At 37.5% G+C, this 13,728-nt stretch overlaps 1 protein-coding gene across 1 annotated transcript in view; it reads left to right on the top strand.

Moving 5' to 3' along the window:
• Window positions 1-1,511: 1,511 nt before the first annotated feature.
• Window positions 1,512-13,728, top strand: part of LOC128554065 (uncharacterized) — a gene marked incomplete at its 5' end in the record, with an annotated part of 48,727 nt that continues 36,510 nt past the window's right edge. The window contains 3 exons of the mRNA XM_053535282.1: window positions 1,512-1,676; window positions 6,829-6,953; window positions 7,926-8,025. Coding sequence (XP_053391257.1) covers window positions 1,512-1,676; window positions 6,829-6,953; window positions 7,926-8,025 — 390 coding nt within the window. The remainder of the gene's footprint in view (window positions 1,677-6,828; window positions 6,954-7,925; window positions 8,026-13,728) is intronic.

The following is a 13,728-nucleotide window of genomic DNA, read 5'->3' as shown; positions in this document are numbered from 1 at the left end:
TATGAAATTCTAAGGATTTAGCTCCTTTGGCCATCTGTTTCCTCTGTTAAAGTAATCAGCTATAAGTATACACATACTGACTGACAAGCTGTACAGTAAGAGTTTTATTACATATCGTTAGAAATAGATTTTCCCTCCTTTATTTTAAAAAGTTAATACTTTAGCTCAGCAAACAGTGTAGAATATTAATCTGTCATACAGGGAAAACTGTGTACTGGTGATGTATGTAACATACATGCCATATTTTCAGACGGTCAATAAGAGAGATTTGTCTCAACAGGGCATTTTAAGGGAGATTTGGGTAAAAATAAGGGAGACTTTTATTTGCTCATTTTTTACGCGCTAAATAGTTTTCATAAAAAAAATCATCAAGTATTCTATATTGAATTGATGAGTGGAGCCAACAGTTGTGTACAGAATGCATGATTATTACTTATAGCACTTTACTTAATCCAAAAAATTCAGAATTCCATGAAAGATTAAACCAGGAACTTTGTTTTTGCTTTATGTGTTGATGCTTCTGCATCTGGGGAGAGTGATCTTTTTGACATGTTTAAGCATACAATACTCAAAAGATTGCGGAGATATCATGTCAAAACAGTCTTTTAAGGGCAGTCATTTCTTTTCAGAAATGAAGTTGTTTAAAATAATGAAAGTCTAGGCATAGGAAATAGAGATCAATATAATTGCACCTTTACTAATCCTACCAGGTGTTGTGTATTACAAAAGTGCTTCTATTGTGACACTTTGATACAAGCAAAACTGTATCATCTGCACTATTATTTACTTACTGATATTTCATTTTATTACTGGCTTCTTAAAAGTTAATTTTTTACCATATAAAGTTGACAAAATCATAGGAACCATGTTTTGAGGAGTAAATCAGACACAAATGAATAAATCCTTAATGTTTTTGTTGTGCATAAAAGTATGATATTGTGTCTAAAACAGTTTTCATTTTCTACTCAATTGTGTTATTACAAGGGAAGTAAACTAATAGATATCTCTGCTTATAAGTACTAGCCTAAGGCAAGAGTTGTCATTCTTTGTGGATCACAACTTTAAATTAAAAATTAAAACTTCTGTTATTGATATTAACAAAACTATCATTAACTTCACATTTATGAAATCATTTTTGGTTATTTCAAGGACTTGGAAATCAATTTTTAGACTTTATTTAATGTATTACTATCATTGAAAATTTTAGAAAAGTCCTTTTGCTCGATTGTCCATGTTTAGATTAAAACTACATGTATTTAAACTGGGAATTCTTCTCCTGTTAATTATTACAACATGACAATTATACCACAAAGGAATGACAGTCAGTTCTTCCGGTAGTATGGACTGCAATTTATTTCATAAAAAGCACTTGTGTTACATTGTAAGGAGTCTTGTAATGATATGATTATGTTATTACTGGTAAGAAATCTAGCATCGATAGGTTAATTGATACAAAATGGAAAGTGTGGTTAAAAGTAGCGGGTTATAAATCATTATATATTTTCTAACAGGTATGACTAAAGCTGAGCAAGTGGATATACCAGAGTATTTCCGAAATCATGGGAAGCACAAGTTGATAATAACAACTGCGGAGGAAGGTCTCGATATTTCCAAGTGTAATCTTGTCATCAGATATGACCATGTGACCAACGAGATAGCCGTGGTTCAGTCCAGAGGTAATCATCTTTTTCTCACATTCTGAAAAAAAGTCTTTAAAGCTATTATGTCCTTGGACACATCAACCACAATCCATGCATGCAAGAATTCATTAGTTTTTTAGCTCACCTGTCACAAAGTGACAAGGTGAGCTTTTGTGATCGCGCGGTGTCCCTCGTCTGTGCGTCCGTCGGTGCGTAAACTTTTCCTTGTGACATCTCTAGAGGTCACATTTTTCATGGGATCTTTATGAAAATGGGTCAGAATGTTCATCTTGGTAAATTCTAGGTCAAGTTCGAAACTGGGTCACGTGCCTTCAAAAACTAGGTCAGTAGGTCTTAAAATAGAAAAGCCTTGTGACCTCTCTAGGGGCCATAATTTTCAATGGATCTTCATGAAAATTGGTCAGAATGTTCACTTTGATGATATCTAGGTCAAGTTCGAAACTGGGTCACGTGCGGTCAAAAACTAGGTCAGTAGGTCTAAAAATAGAATAACCTTGTGACCTCTCTAGAGGCCATATATTTCACAAAATCTTCATGAAAATTTGTCAGAATGTTCACATTGATGATATCTAGGTCGAGATTGAAACTGGGTCATGTGCCTTCAAAAACTAGGTCAGGAGGTCTAAAAATAGAAAAACCTTGTGACCTCTCTAGAGGCCATATATTTCACAAGATCTTCATGAAAATTGGTCAGAATGTTCACCTTGATGATATCTAGGTCAAGTTTGAAACTGGGTCATGTGCGGTCAAAAACTAGGTCAGTAGGTCTAAAGATAGAATAACCTTGTGACCTTTCTAGAGGCCATATATTTCACAAGATCTTCATGAAAATTGGTCAGAACGTTCACCTTGATGATATCTAGGTCAAGTTCGAAACTGGGTCACGTGCCTTCAAAAACTAGGTCAGTAGGTCAAATAATAGAAAAACCTTGTGACCTCTCTAAAGGCCATATTTTTCATGGGATCTGTATGAAAGTTGGTCTGAATGTTCATCTTGATGATATCTAGGTCAAGTTCGAAACTGGGTCACGTGCGGGCAAAAACTAGGTCAGTAGGTCTAAAAATAGAAAAACCTTGTGACCTCTCTAGAGGCCATATATTTCATGAAATCTTCATGAAAATTGGTCAGAATGTTCACCTTGATGATATCTGAGACAAGTTAGAAAGTGAGTCACGTGCTGTCAAAAACTAGGTCAGTAGGTCAAATAATAGAAAAACCTTGTGACCTCTCTAGAGGCCATATTTTCCATGGGATCTGTATGAATGTTGGTCTGAATGTTCATCTTGATGATATCTAGGTCAAGTTCGTAAGTGGGTCACGCGCCATCAAAAACTAGGTCAGTAGGTCTAAAAATAGAAAAACCTTGTGACCTCTCTAGAGGCCATACTTATGAATGGATCTCCATAAAAATTGGTCAGAATGTTCATCTTGATGATATCTAGGTCAAGTTCGAAAGTGGGTCACGTGCCGTCAAAAAGTAGGTCGGTAGGTCAAATAATGAAAAAACGTTGTGACCTCTCTAGAGGCCACATTTTTCATGGGATCTGTATGAAAGTTGGTCTGAATGTTTATCTTGATAATATTTAGGTCAAGTTTGAAACTGGGGCAACTGCGATCAAAATCTAGGTCAGTAGGTCTTGAAATAGAAAAACCTTGTGACCTCTCTAGAGGCCATACCCTTGAAAGGATCTTCATGAAAATTGGTCAGAATGTTCACCTTGATGATATCTAGGTCAAGTTTGAAACTGGGTCACGTGCCTTAAAAAACTAGGTCAATAGGTCAAATAATAGAAAAACCTTGTGACCTCTCTAGAGACCATATTTTTCAATGGATCTTCATGAAAATTGGTCAGAATTTTCATCTTGATAATATCTAGGTCAAGTTCAAAACTGGGTCACATGAGCTCAAAAACTAGGTCACTATGTCAAATAATAGAAAAAAACGACGTCATACTCAAAACTGGATCATGTGGGAAGAGGTGAGCGATTCAGGACCATCATGGTCCTCTTGTTAAAGTATGCAATTTGAGCAGAATATATGATGTTTTTTATGTGCCAACCAAAGTTTTTTGGAGGGGGCACTTGAGAGTTGCACTTGTCCATCCATCTGCATGTCCAAAATTTCTGACAAGCATATCCCAGAAAGTATTAGCCCTAGAGTCACCAAACCACACAGGATTGTCACTCAGCATGTGAAGTTGTGCACCTGGTGTTTTGATTAGAATTTCAGACAGCTGTAGCAGAATTTTGACCCTTGACTTAGTCAAAAATATGCCCATCCCTCCATTTGTTTGTCCGAAATTGTATTGTGCTTATCTGAAAAATATTTGACCCAGAGTCATCAAACCTCATTGGACTGTCATATAGCACGTGAAGTTGTGCAGCTGTTGTTTTATTTTAGATTTCATACAGCCACACCAGAGTTATAGCCCTTGACTTAGTCAAAAATATGTCCGTTCGTCCATTTGTATGTCCGAAATTGTATTGTGTTTATCTGAAAAGTATTTGACCAAGAGTCATCAAACCTCATTGGACTGTCATATAGCATGTGAAGTTGTGCAGCTGGTGTTTTATTTTAGATTACAGCCACACCAGAGTTATAGCCCTTGACGTAGTCAGATATATGCAAAAAAGGCCTAAAATTTTGTGTTGTATGTATCTAAAAAAGTCCTTAACCTAGGCTTATGAAACTTTGTAGGAATATTATTCAGCAAGTACAGTTACGCACCTGAGGTTTTGTTTGAGATTTTTCTAAGCCAGACCAGAGTTATAGCCCTTAGTCAAAAATATGCATAAAAAGGCATAAAAGTTTGTGTCAGTGCATCTCAAAGTATTTGACTTAGAGTCGTAAGACCTTATGATTGTTAACTCACCTGTCACAAAGTGACAAGGTGAGCTTTTGTGATCGCGCGGTGTCCGTCGTCCTTCGTCCTTGCGTCCGTAAACTTTTGCTTGTGACCACTCTAGAGGTCACATTTTTCATGGGATCTTTATGAACATTGGTCAGAATGTTCACCTTGATGATATCTAGGTCAAGTTCGAAACTGGGTCACGTGCCGTCAAAAACTAGGTCAGTAGGTCTAAAAATAGAAAAACCTTGTGACCTCTCTAGAGGCCATATATTTCACAAGATCTTCATGAAAATTGGTCAGAATGTTCACCTTGATGATATCTAGGTCAAGTTCGAAACTGGGTCACATGCCATCAAAAACTAGGTCAGCAGGTCTAAAAATAGAAAAACCTTGTGACCTCTCTAGAGGCCATATATTTCAAAAGATCTTCATGAAAATTGGTCAGAATGTTCACCTTGATAATATCTAAGTCAAGTTCAAAACTGGGTCACGTGTCTTCAAAAAGTAGGTCAGTAGGTCAAATAATAGAAAAACCTTGTGACCTCTCTAGAGGCCATATTTTTCATGGGATCTGTATGAAAGTTAGTCTGAATGTTCATCTTGATGATATCTAGGTCAAGTTCGAAACTGGGTCACGTGCGATCAAAAACTAGGTCAGTAGGTCTAAAAATAGAAAAACCTTGTGACCTCTCTAGAGGCCATATATTTCATGAGATCTTCATGAAAATTGGTCAGAATGTTCACCTTGATGATATCTAGGTCAAGTTAGAAAGTGGGTCACGTGCCATCAAAAACTAGGTCAGTAGGTCAAGTAATGGAAAAACCTTGTGACCTCTCTAGAGGCCATATTTTTCATGGGATCTGTATGAAAGTTGGTCTGAATGTTCATCTTGATGATATCTAGGCCAAGTTCGAAACTGGGTCACGTGCGATCAAAAACTAGGTCAGTAGGTCTAAAAATAGAAAAACCTTGTGACCTCTCTAGAGGCCATATATTTCATGAGATCTTCATGAAAATTGGTCAGAATGTTCACCTTGATGATATCTAGGTCAAGTTCGAAAGTGGGTCACGTGCCATCAAAAACTAGGTCAGTAGGTCAAGTAATGGAAAAACCTTGTGACCTCTCTAGAGGCCATATTTTTCATGGGATCTGTATGAAAGTTGGTCTGAATGTTCATCTTGATGATATCTAGGTCAAGTTCGTAACTGGGTCACTTGCCTTTTAAAACTAGGTCAGTAGGTCAAATAATAGAAAAACCTTGTGACCTCTCTAAAGGCCATATTTTTCATGGGATCTGTATGAAAATTGGTCAGAATGTTCATCTTGATGATATCTAGGTCAAGTTTGAAACTGGGTCACGTGCCATAAAAAGCTAGGTCAATAGGTCAAATAATAGAAAAACCTTGTGACCTCTCTAGAGACCATATTTTTCAATTGATCTTCATGAAAATTGGTCAGAATTTTTATCTTGATAATATCTAGGTCAAGTTCAAAACTGGGTCACATGAGCTCAAAAACTAGGTCACTATTTCAAATAATAGAAAAAACGACGTCATACTCAAAACTGGGTCATGTGGGAAGAGGTGAGCGATTCAGGACCATCATGGTCCTCTTGTTATATAGCATGCTACTAAGTTTTGCACTTAGTGTTCTGTTTTGTTTTTCACTCAGCATGACCAAAGTTTGTGTTGCATATATCTCTTGTCTGCACTCTTAAGTCGAACATTTCTCATCTTCACCAAACTTAAACAAAAAGTTGTTTGACCAGAAGTCCTCGGCCAAATTCAATAACTAGCCAAATTGGCCTAGGCACTTCGGAATTATGGCCTTTGAATTACTGAAAATCAGCATTTTTACTCATGTCCGCACTTAAAGTCGAACAGTTCTCATTCGATCTTCACCAAACTTGAACCAAATATTTTTGACCATAACTCCTCGGCCAAGTTCATTAACTAGCCAAATCACCCAAGGCACTTCAGAATTACCGCCCTTGAATTAACCTAAATCAGCCTTTTTACTCTTAATATGTATATTTGTAGTGAGAAAACAGTATATAAAGAATGACTTACTATTTAGATGATTAGGCAGTTGTGGGAGACATGCGCTTTTCTCAAAAGCAGCTCTAGTTTTGGTAAATTTTTCTGGGGAGGTGAGATTATTTTTTTACATGTGTGTTTCCACAATGAACTGGGAAAAGATCCTCAGTCTGTCATATTGGTTTGCATTCTCTGGCCAGTATCTCTTACTGGGCCATAATGAATACACATATATAATATAATATAGTTTGAAATGAAGTGTTTCTGTTCTTTTAGGCAGAGGTAGGGCAGCAGACAGCAAGTATTATGTGATTGCCGAGGAGAATACGGGTATGGCAGAGAAGGAGGAACTTAACATGATACGAGAGATCATGATGAGGAAAGCTATCATTCAGCTACAGGTAATTTTTTTGATTTTGAAGATGAATATTCTGCATTACGTGTCTGTAGCACTATTGTTCATAGAATTTTCAATATGAAATACTTTCCTGTTACAATAACATACAATTCTGCAGAAAATATGTATCAACATTTCTGTGAACCTTACCTTTGGTAAGCTAAATTTAGTTGACAAAATGGCTGTTTGGGGTATGTACTTGCATCATGCATATGTCCAGTTTCCTTCAAATCTAGGTGATTCATGCAAAATTCTGGTTGCCATGACAACCAAAAGGATAATCTTTTAAAAAATCTTTGGGCACGAATGGAGCATTTAGTTTTGTTTGGCAGAAATGTTTTATTTAAAAGGTGAGATGATGTTTCAGAGGGAAGACCAGAAGTTCTATTACAAATAGCCAAGGACACACTTGGTCTTCATGTTATTTTTTTCTAGGCTGTAGCTTTTACATGCATAAAACAGTCATTTGAGCTGCACCATCAGAAAACCAATATATTGCATTTGCGGCAAGCATGGATCCAGACCAGCCTGCGCATCCACGCAGTCTGGTCAGGATCCATGCTGTTCGCTTTCAAAGCCTATTGCAATTAGAGAAACCGTTAGTGAACAGCGTGGATCCTGACCAGACTGCACAGATACGCAGGCTGGTCTGGATCCATGCTGGTCGCAAATGCACTATGTTGGTTTTCTCATGGTGCGGCTCATTCTATTCATTGGCAGAAATGTTAGCCTCAGTAAAATTGCTTGTGGCATGCAATTCCCTTTACAATGATTAAGGTCACACATTAGGTTGAGTTTGATTTTGTCAAAACTATATTTTTGACATGGAAGGAGCAGTGTTTTATCAGCTATGTTAGAGTCAATGGTTTGTGTGTTATTAAGTAAAGGGCATGATGACCTCATGATAATAGTCTTTTTAATCTCTACTAATATTTTATTGTAATAAGACTTATAACAGTGTTTATTACCATTTAAGGAATACATACAGAAGAATCCAGACAAGTTTCGCCAGGAGATTCACAAATTCCAAGACGAAGCTAACCTAGATCGGCAGTTGAAATCTTTGGGACCTAGACGTAAGTTGATTAGAACGGGACAGTTTGAACTACGCTGCATCAATTGCGATCATTTCATATGCTGGTCTGGTGATGTGAAAAAAATTCAAGATTCCCACCATGTTGTTACTGATGAGTATTTTGCAGAGAGGGTAACGTTTTCTAAAAGTGGGTCAGCCAGATACCAGGATGAGGCTACCGGTATCCAGTTTGTCGGCAAGCTCATTTGTAAAGAATGTGGAGGCAACCTTGGTGTGATATGTATTCATAGAACACTGGAATTCCCAGTACTTAAAATAGAAAATTTTTTGATTGTTGATACCAATGGCAGACAGGATACATGCAAGAAATGGAAATCAGTCCCTTTTCATGTGGCATCTGTCACTAATGAGGATTTCAAGGAAATAGTCAAAGCAAGAAAAGGAGATTTATAGGCTAGCATAAAATAATTACGCCTTTACTAAACCTCTAATCAACTGTGTAATTCTCACTGTAAATTACAGGAGAAATAAAAGCACTGAAGTGTTACACAACTATCAGTAGTACAGCAAATTTTCACTGTGGTCTGTTTGATTTCAAAGTTCAAGCACAGAATCAACAATGACTAGTTTTGGATTGATAAGCATTATAGTAATTGCATATTTTGCAAATTTAATTGCGTATTTACACAAGTACACAGCTTATTTTATGCTCTGTTTTCTTCAGTGGTATAATGTCTTATCTGCAGGTTCTAGGCAATACTGCATTTTAGCTCACCTGTCACATAGTGACAAGGTGAGCTTTTGTGATCACCCTTCATCCGTCGTCCGTCGTCAGTCCGTGCATCCGTCCGTGCGTGCATCCGTCAACAATATCTTGTCTGCATGATAGTGGTTTCGTTTATGATTTTATTTTAACCAAACTTGCACACAACTTGTATCACCATAAGATCATAGTTCCTTTCTTGAACTGGCCAGATCCCATTATGGGTTCCAGAGTTATGGCCCCTGAAAGGGCCAAAATTAGCTATTTTGATCTTGTCTGCACAATAGCAGCTTTATTTATGATTTGATTTTTACCAAACTTGCACACAACTTGTATCACCATAAGATCTTGGTTCCTTTCTTGAACTGGCCAGATTCCTTTATGGGTTCCAGAGTTATGGCCCCTAAAAGGGCCAGAATAAGCTATTTTGACCTTTTCTGCACAATAGCAGCTTCATTTATGATTTTATTTTAACCAAACTTGCACACAACTTGTATCACCATAAGATCCCAGTTCCTTTCTTGAACTGGCGAGATTCCGTTATGGGTTCCAGAGTGATGGCCCCTGAAAGGGCCAGAATTAGTTATTTTGACCTTGTCTGCACAATAGCAGCTTCATTTATGATTTGAATTTAATCAAACTTGCACAAAACTTGTGTCACCATAAGATCTTGGTTCTTTTCTTGAACCGGTCAGATCCCGTAATGGGTTCCAGAGTTATGGGCCCTGAAAGGGCCAAAATTAGCTATTTTGACCTTGTCTGCACAATAGCAGCTTCATTTATAATTTGATTTTAACCAAACTTGCACACAACTTGTATCACCACAAGATCTTTCTTCCTTTCTTCCGTCATGGATTCCAGAGTTATGGCCCCTTAAAGGTCCAAAATTGGCTATTTTGGCTTTTGCAGCCATATAGAGATTTCATTTATGGTTTTATTTGATACAAACTTCCAAAATATCTTCAACAACAATAAATTTTGGATTCCATGACAAATCAGATCCAATCATATGTTCCAGAGTTATTTTATATCTGATTACCTCCCCTGATTGTAGTCAAAATGGATTTATATCAGTAAGTACTTACAGGACTTATTTGAAATTTCATTATTGTTATTAGTTGGACTGAAACAATCAGGGTAGATAACTATGGACTGATTTTATCTCAGATTACCTCCCTTTATTTCAAATTAAAATTGTTATATCTCCATAACTAATGAAGATACTGATCTGAAATTTCATTTATGTCAACAGATTTATTTGGCAGACCCTTCTTTTGTCCACTTACAATATTTATTTATTTTTAATTACTTCCCTTTTATGTTACTATAAATAGCTTTTTTTGGTAACATTTTTATTATTGGCCGTAGAGAAAACACGAGACCAGTTTTCTGTGGTACAACATGGATGGTACCTCCAATATTTAGGTGTATTTTAACATATCTTTACCTTGTAAAGATTTTTTTTTTGTTTTTGGTTAAATTTCTTCCTTTGTTGTTCCTGTCCTTTGGATTTAGATATTTTTTCTGAGGACCTTCTTGTCCTCAAGTGCAATGATAACAGGTGAGCGGTAAAGGGCCATCATGGTCCTCTTGTATCGACAAGCTATTAAAACTTGCTAGTTTCAGGTAAGCTCATAAAAACATCTGCCTCAGTGATACAAAAGTTATTAGTCCCCTACTGGTTGAAAACCCGTTTCGGGGGCTATAAGAATGCGCTTTTCCATCCATCCGTCCGTCCGCAATTTCGTGTCAGGTCCATAACTGTCATCCATGAAGGGATTTTAATATTACTTGGCAAAAATGTTCCCCATAATAAGATGACGTGTCATGCACAAAACCTGGACCCCTAACTTAAGGTCAAGGTCACAATTGGACCCGCCGTTACATGACTGAAATACTGTTGAAAAACGGTGTTAAACCCAAAACAAACAAACACAATTGGAGGTCAAATGTCAACAGGGCTATTTTCCTGTCCGGTCCATAACCATGCCTTCCATGAAAGGATTTTTATATTACTTGGCACACATATACCTCATAATAAGATGATGTGTCATGCACAACTTTCAGCTCAAAGGTTAAGGCCACACTTGGCAGTCAAATGTTTACATAGCATAAACAAGGTCTGTTTCGTGTCCGGTCCTTAACTCCGTCATTCATTAAGGGATTTCAATATCACTTGGCACAAATGTTCCCCATGACGACATGTCTTGCGCAAAATCCGGACCCCTAGCTCAAAGGTCAAGGTCACAATTGGAGGTCCAAAGTTAATAGGCTTTTTTAGCTCGACTATTCAAAGAAAAGAAGAGCTATTGGACTCACCTGTGCGATGGGTCCGCGTCTGCGTCAGCGTCCTGATTTGGTTAAGTTCACGTAGTGACAGGGTGAGCTTTTGTGATCACCCTATGTCCATCGTCCGTCCGTCCACAATTTCCTTGTGAACCCATAGAGACTAAATTTTGCAAGCAATTTTGATCAAACTTGTACAAAACTGTATTGGCATAATATTTCGGTTCTTTTTGAAAACTAGCCAGATCCCATCATGGGTTCTAGAATTATTGCCCCTTAAAGGGCCGGAATTTGCATGCGTGCGTCAACAATTTCTTGTCTGCACAATAGTGGTTTCATTTATGATTTTATTTTAACCAAACTTGCACACAACTTCTATCAGCATAAGACCTTGGTTCCTTTCTTGAACTGGCCAGATCCCATTATGAGTTTCAGAGTTATGGTCTCTGAAAGGGCCAAAATAAGCTATTTGGACCTTGTCTGCACAATAGCAGCTTTATTTATGATATGATTTTTACAAAAATTGCACACAACTTGCATCACCATAAGGCCTTGGTTCCTTTCTTGAACTGGCGAGATTCCATTATGGGTTCCAGAGTTATGGTCTCTGAAAGGGCCAGAATTAGCTATTTTGACCTTGTCTGCACAATAGCAGCTTCATTTATGATTTGAATTTAATCAAACTTGCACAAAACTTGTGTCACCATAACATCTCGGTTCCTTTCTTAAACCGGCCAGATCCCATAATGGGTTCCAGAGTTTTGGCCCATTAAAGGGCCAAAATTAGCTATTTTGACCTTTTCTTCACAATAACAGCTTCATTAACCAGGTTTTCAACGAAAACCTGAGTTATTAGATTGGGGTATGTCGTTGGTCGGGCAGGGGTCGGGCGGGCGGATGGCGGCGTCAAACTGGTGTTTCCGGTCAATAACTTTTGTTTCGGTAAAGATATTTGAATAAAACTTGGTATGTATGTAGCTTATATCAAGGCAAAGGCTTGGATTGATTTTGGGGTTTCTGGGGTCAAGTTCAAGGTCACTGTTACTTAAAATAGAAAAAGGGTTTCCGGTCAATAACTTTTGTTTCGGTAAAGATATTTGAATACAACTTGGTATGTATGTAGCTTATATCAAGACAAAGGCTGGGATTGATTTTGGGGTTTCTGGGGTCAAGGTCAAGGTCACTGTTATTTAAAATAGAAAAAGGGTTTCCGGTCAATAACTTAACTTAGGAATGAGCTATCATGATGAAACTTGGTGTATAGAAAACTTATATAAAGTTGTAGCTTGGGATTGATTTTGGGGTTTCTGGGATCAAGGTCAAGGTCATTGTTACTAAAAATAGGGTTAGGGTTAGGGTTGTGCTTTAAAGTGGTGCACTGTGATTCAGTATACTTTTTTATTCTTATGAAAAGTGTTGAAAACCTGGTTTCGTGGCATTGCCGCTTTTCTTGTTTATAAATTGAAATAAATCAGACTTGCACAAAATTTGTGTCACCATAAGATCTTAGTTCCTTTCTTAAACCGACCAGATCCCGTTATGGGTTCCAGAGTTATGGCCCCTGAAAGTGCCAAAATTAGCTATTTTGACATTGTCTGCACAGTAGCAACTTTATGATTTAATTTTAACCAAACTTGCACACAAAGCCGCATGTGGTTCTGGGACAATCTGTGTATGAAAAGAATTGGAACCACTGCCTTACCCTTGCATGATCTTAAGAGGCGACTAATAGGGTCTTAACACTTGGTTTTGCAGTAACTCTGTGATTCCAGAAGGTATGTAAATTTTGATTTGTGTTTTTATTTCGATGTAAATGAGATGTTGAACCAAAATTTGTAGTCCTGTTTGGCGCCATATAACCTATAATACTGTGTTGGTGCAGACCCAAATAAATGAATAAATAAATAATGCATACAACTTGTATGCGCCCGAAGGGACATATTATGTTATCGCCTCGGTGTTCGTCTGTCTGTTGGTTGGCAATTTCCCTTCCGTTCTGTAACTCTTGAACCCCTTGAAGGATTTCAAAGAAACTTGACACAAATGTTCACCTCATCAAAACGACGTGCAGAGCGCATATTTCTGATGGCTCACTTCAAGGTTAAAGTCACACTAAGGGGTCAAAGGTCATATGACTTTGTTTTGTGTGTATATTGCTCTGCATTTGTGTTGCATTGCAGTGCTCTTGTTAGCTCACCTGAGCACAATGTGCTCAAAGGTAAGCGTTTTTGATCGCCCTATGTCCATCATCAACAATTTGACTGTTAACGCTCTAGAGGTCACAATTTTGGCCTAATCTTAATGAAACTTGGTCAGAATGTTACCTTCAATAAAAACTTGGACGAGTTCGATATTGGGTCATCTGGGGTAAAAAAACTAGGTCACCAGATCAAATCAAAGGAAAAAATTGTTAACACTCTAGAGTTTACCGTTTTGACCCAATCTTAATGACACTTAGTCAGAATGTTACCCTCAATAAAATCTTGGAAGAGTTTGATATTGGGTCATCTGGGGTCAAAAACTAGGTCTGTATCTGACTGTTTCTTCATGAAACTTGGTCAGAATGTTAATCTTGAAGATCTCAAGGTCCAGTTTGAATCTGGGTCATATAGGGTCAAAAACTAGGTCACCAGGAAAAGCTAGTTAACACTCTAGAGGCCACATTTATGACCATATCTTAATGAAACTTGGTCA

This window comes from Mercenaria mercenaria, unplaced genomic scaffold, assembly GCF_021730395.1.
Source record: "Mercenaria mercenaria strain notata unplaced genomic scaffold, MADL_Memer_1 contig_4683, whole genome shotgun sequence".
Taxonomy (NCBI): Eukaryota; Metazoa; Mollusca; class Bivalvia; order Venerida; family Veneridae; genus Mercenaria; species Mercenaria mercenaria.
Note: the sequence above shows the minus strand (reverse complement) of the source record. Positions and strands in the feature narration are given on the sequence as shown.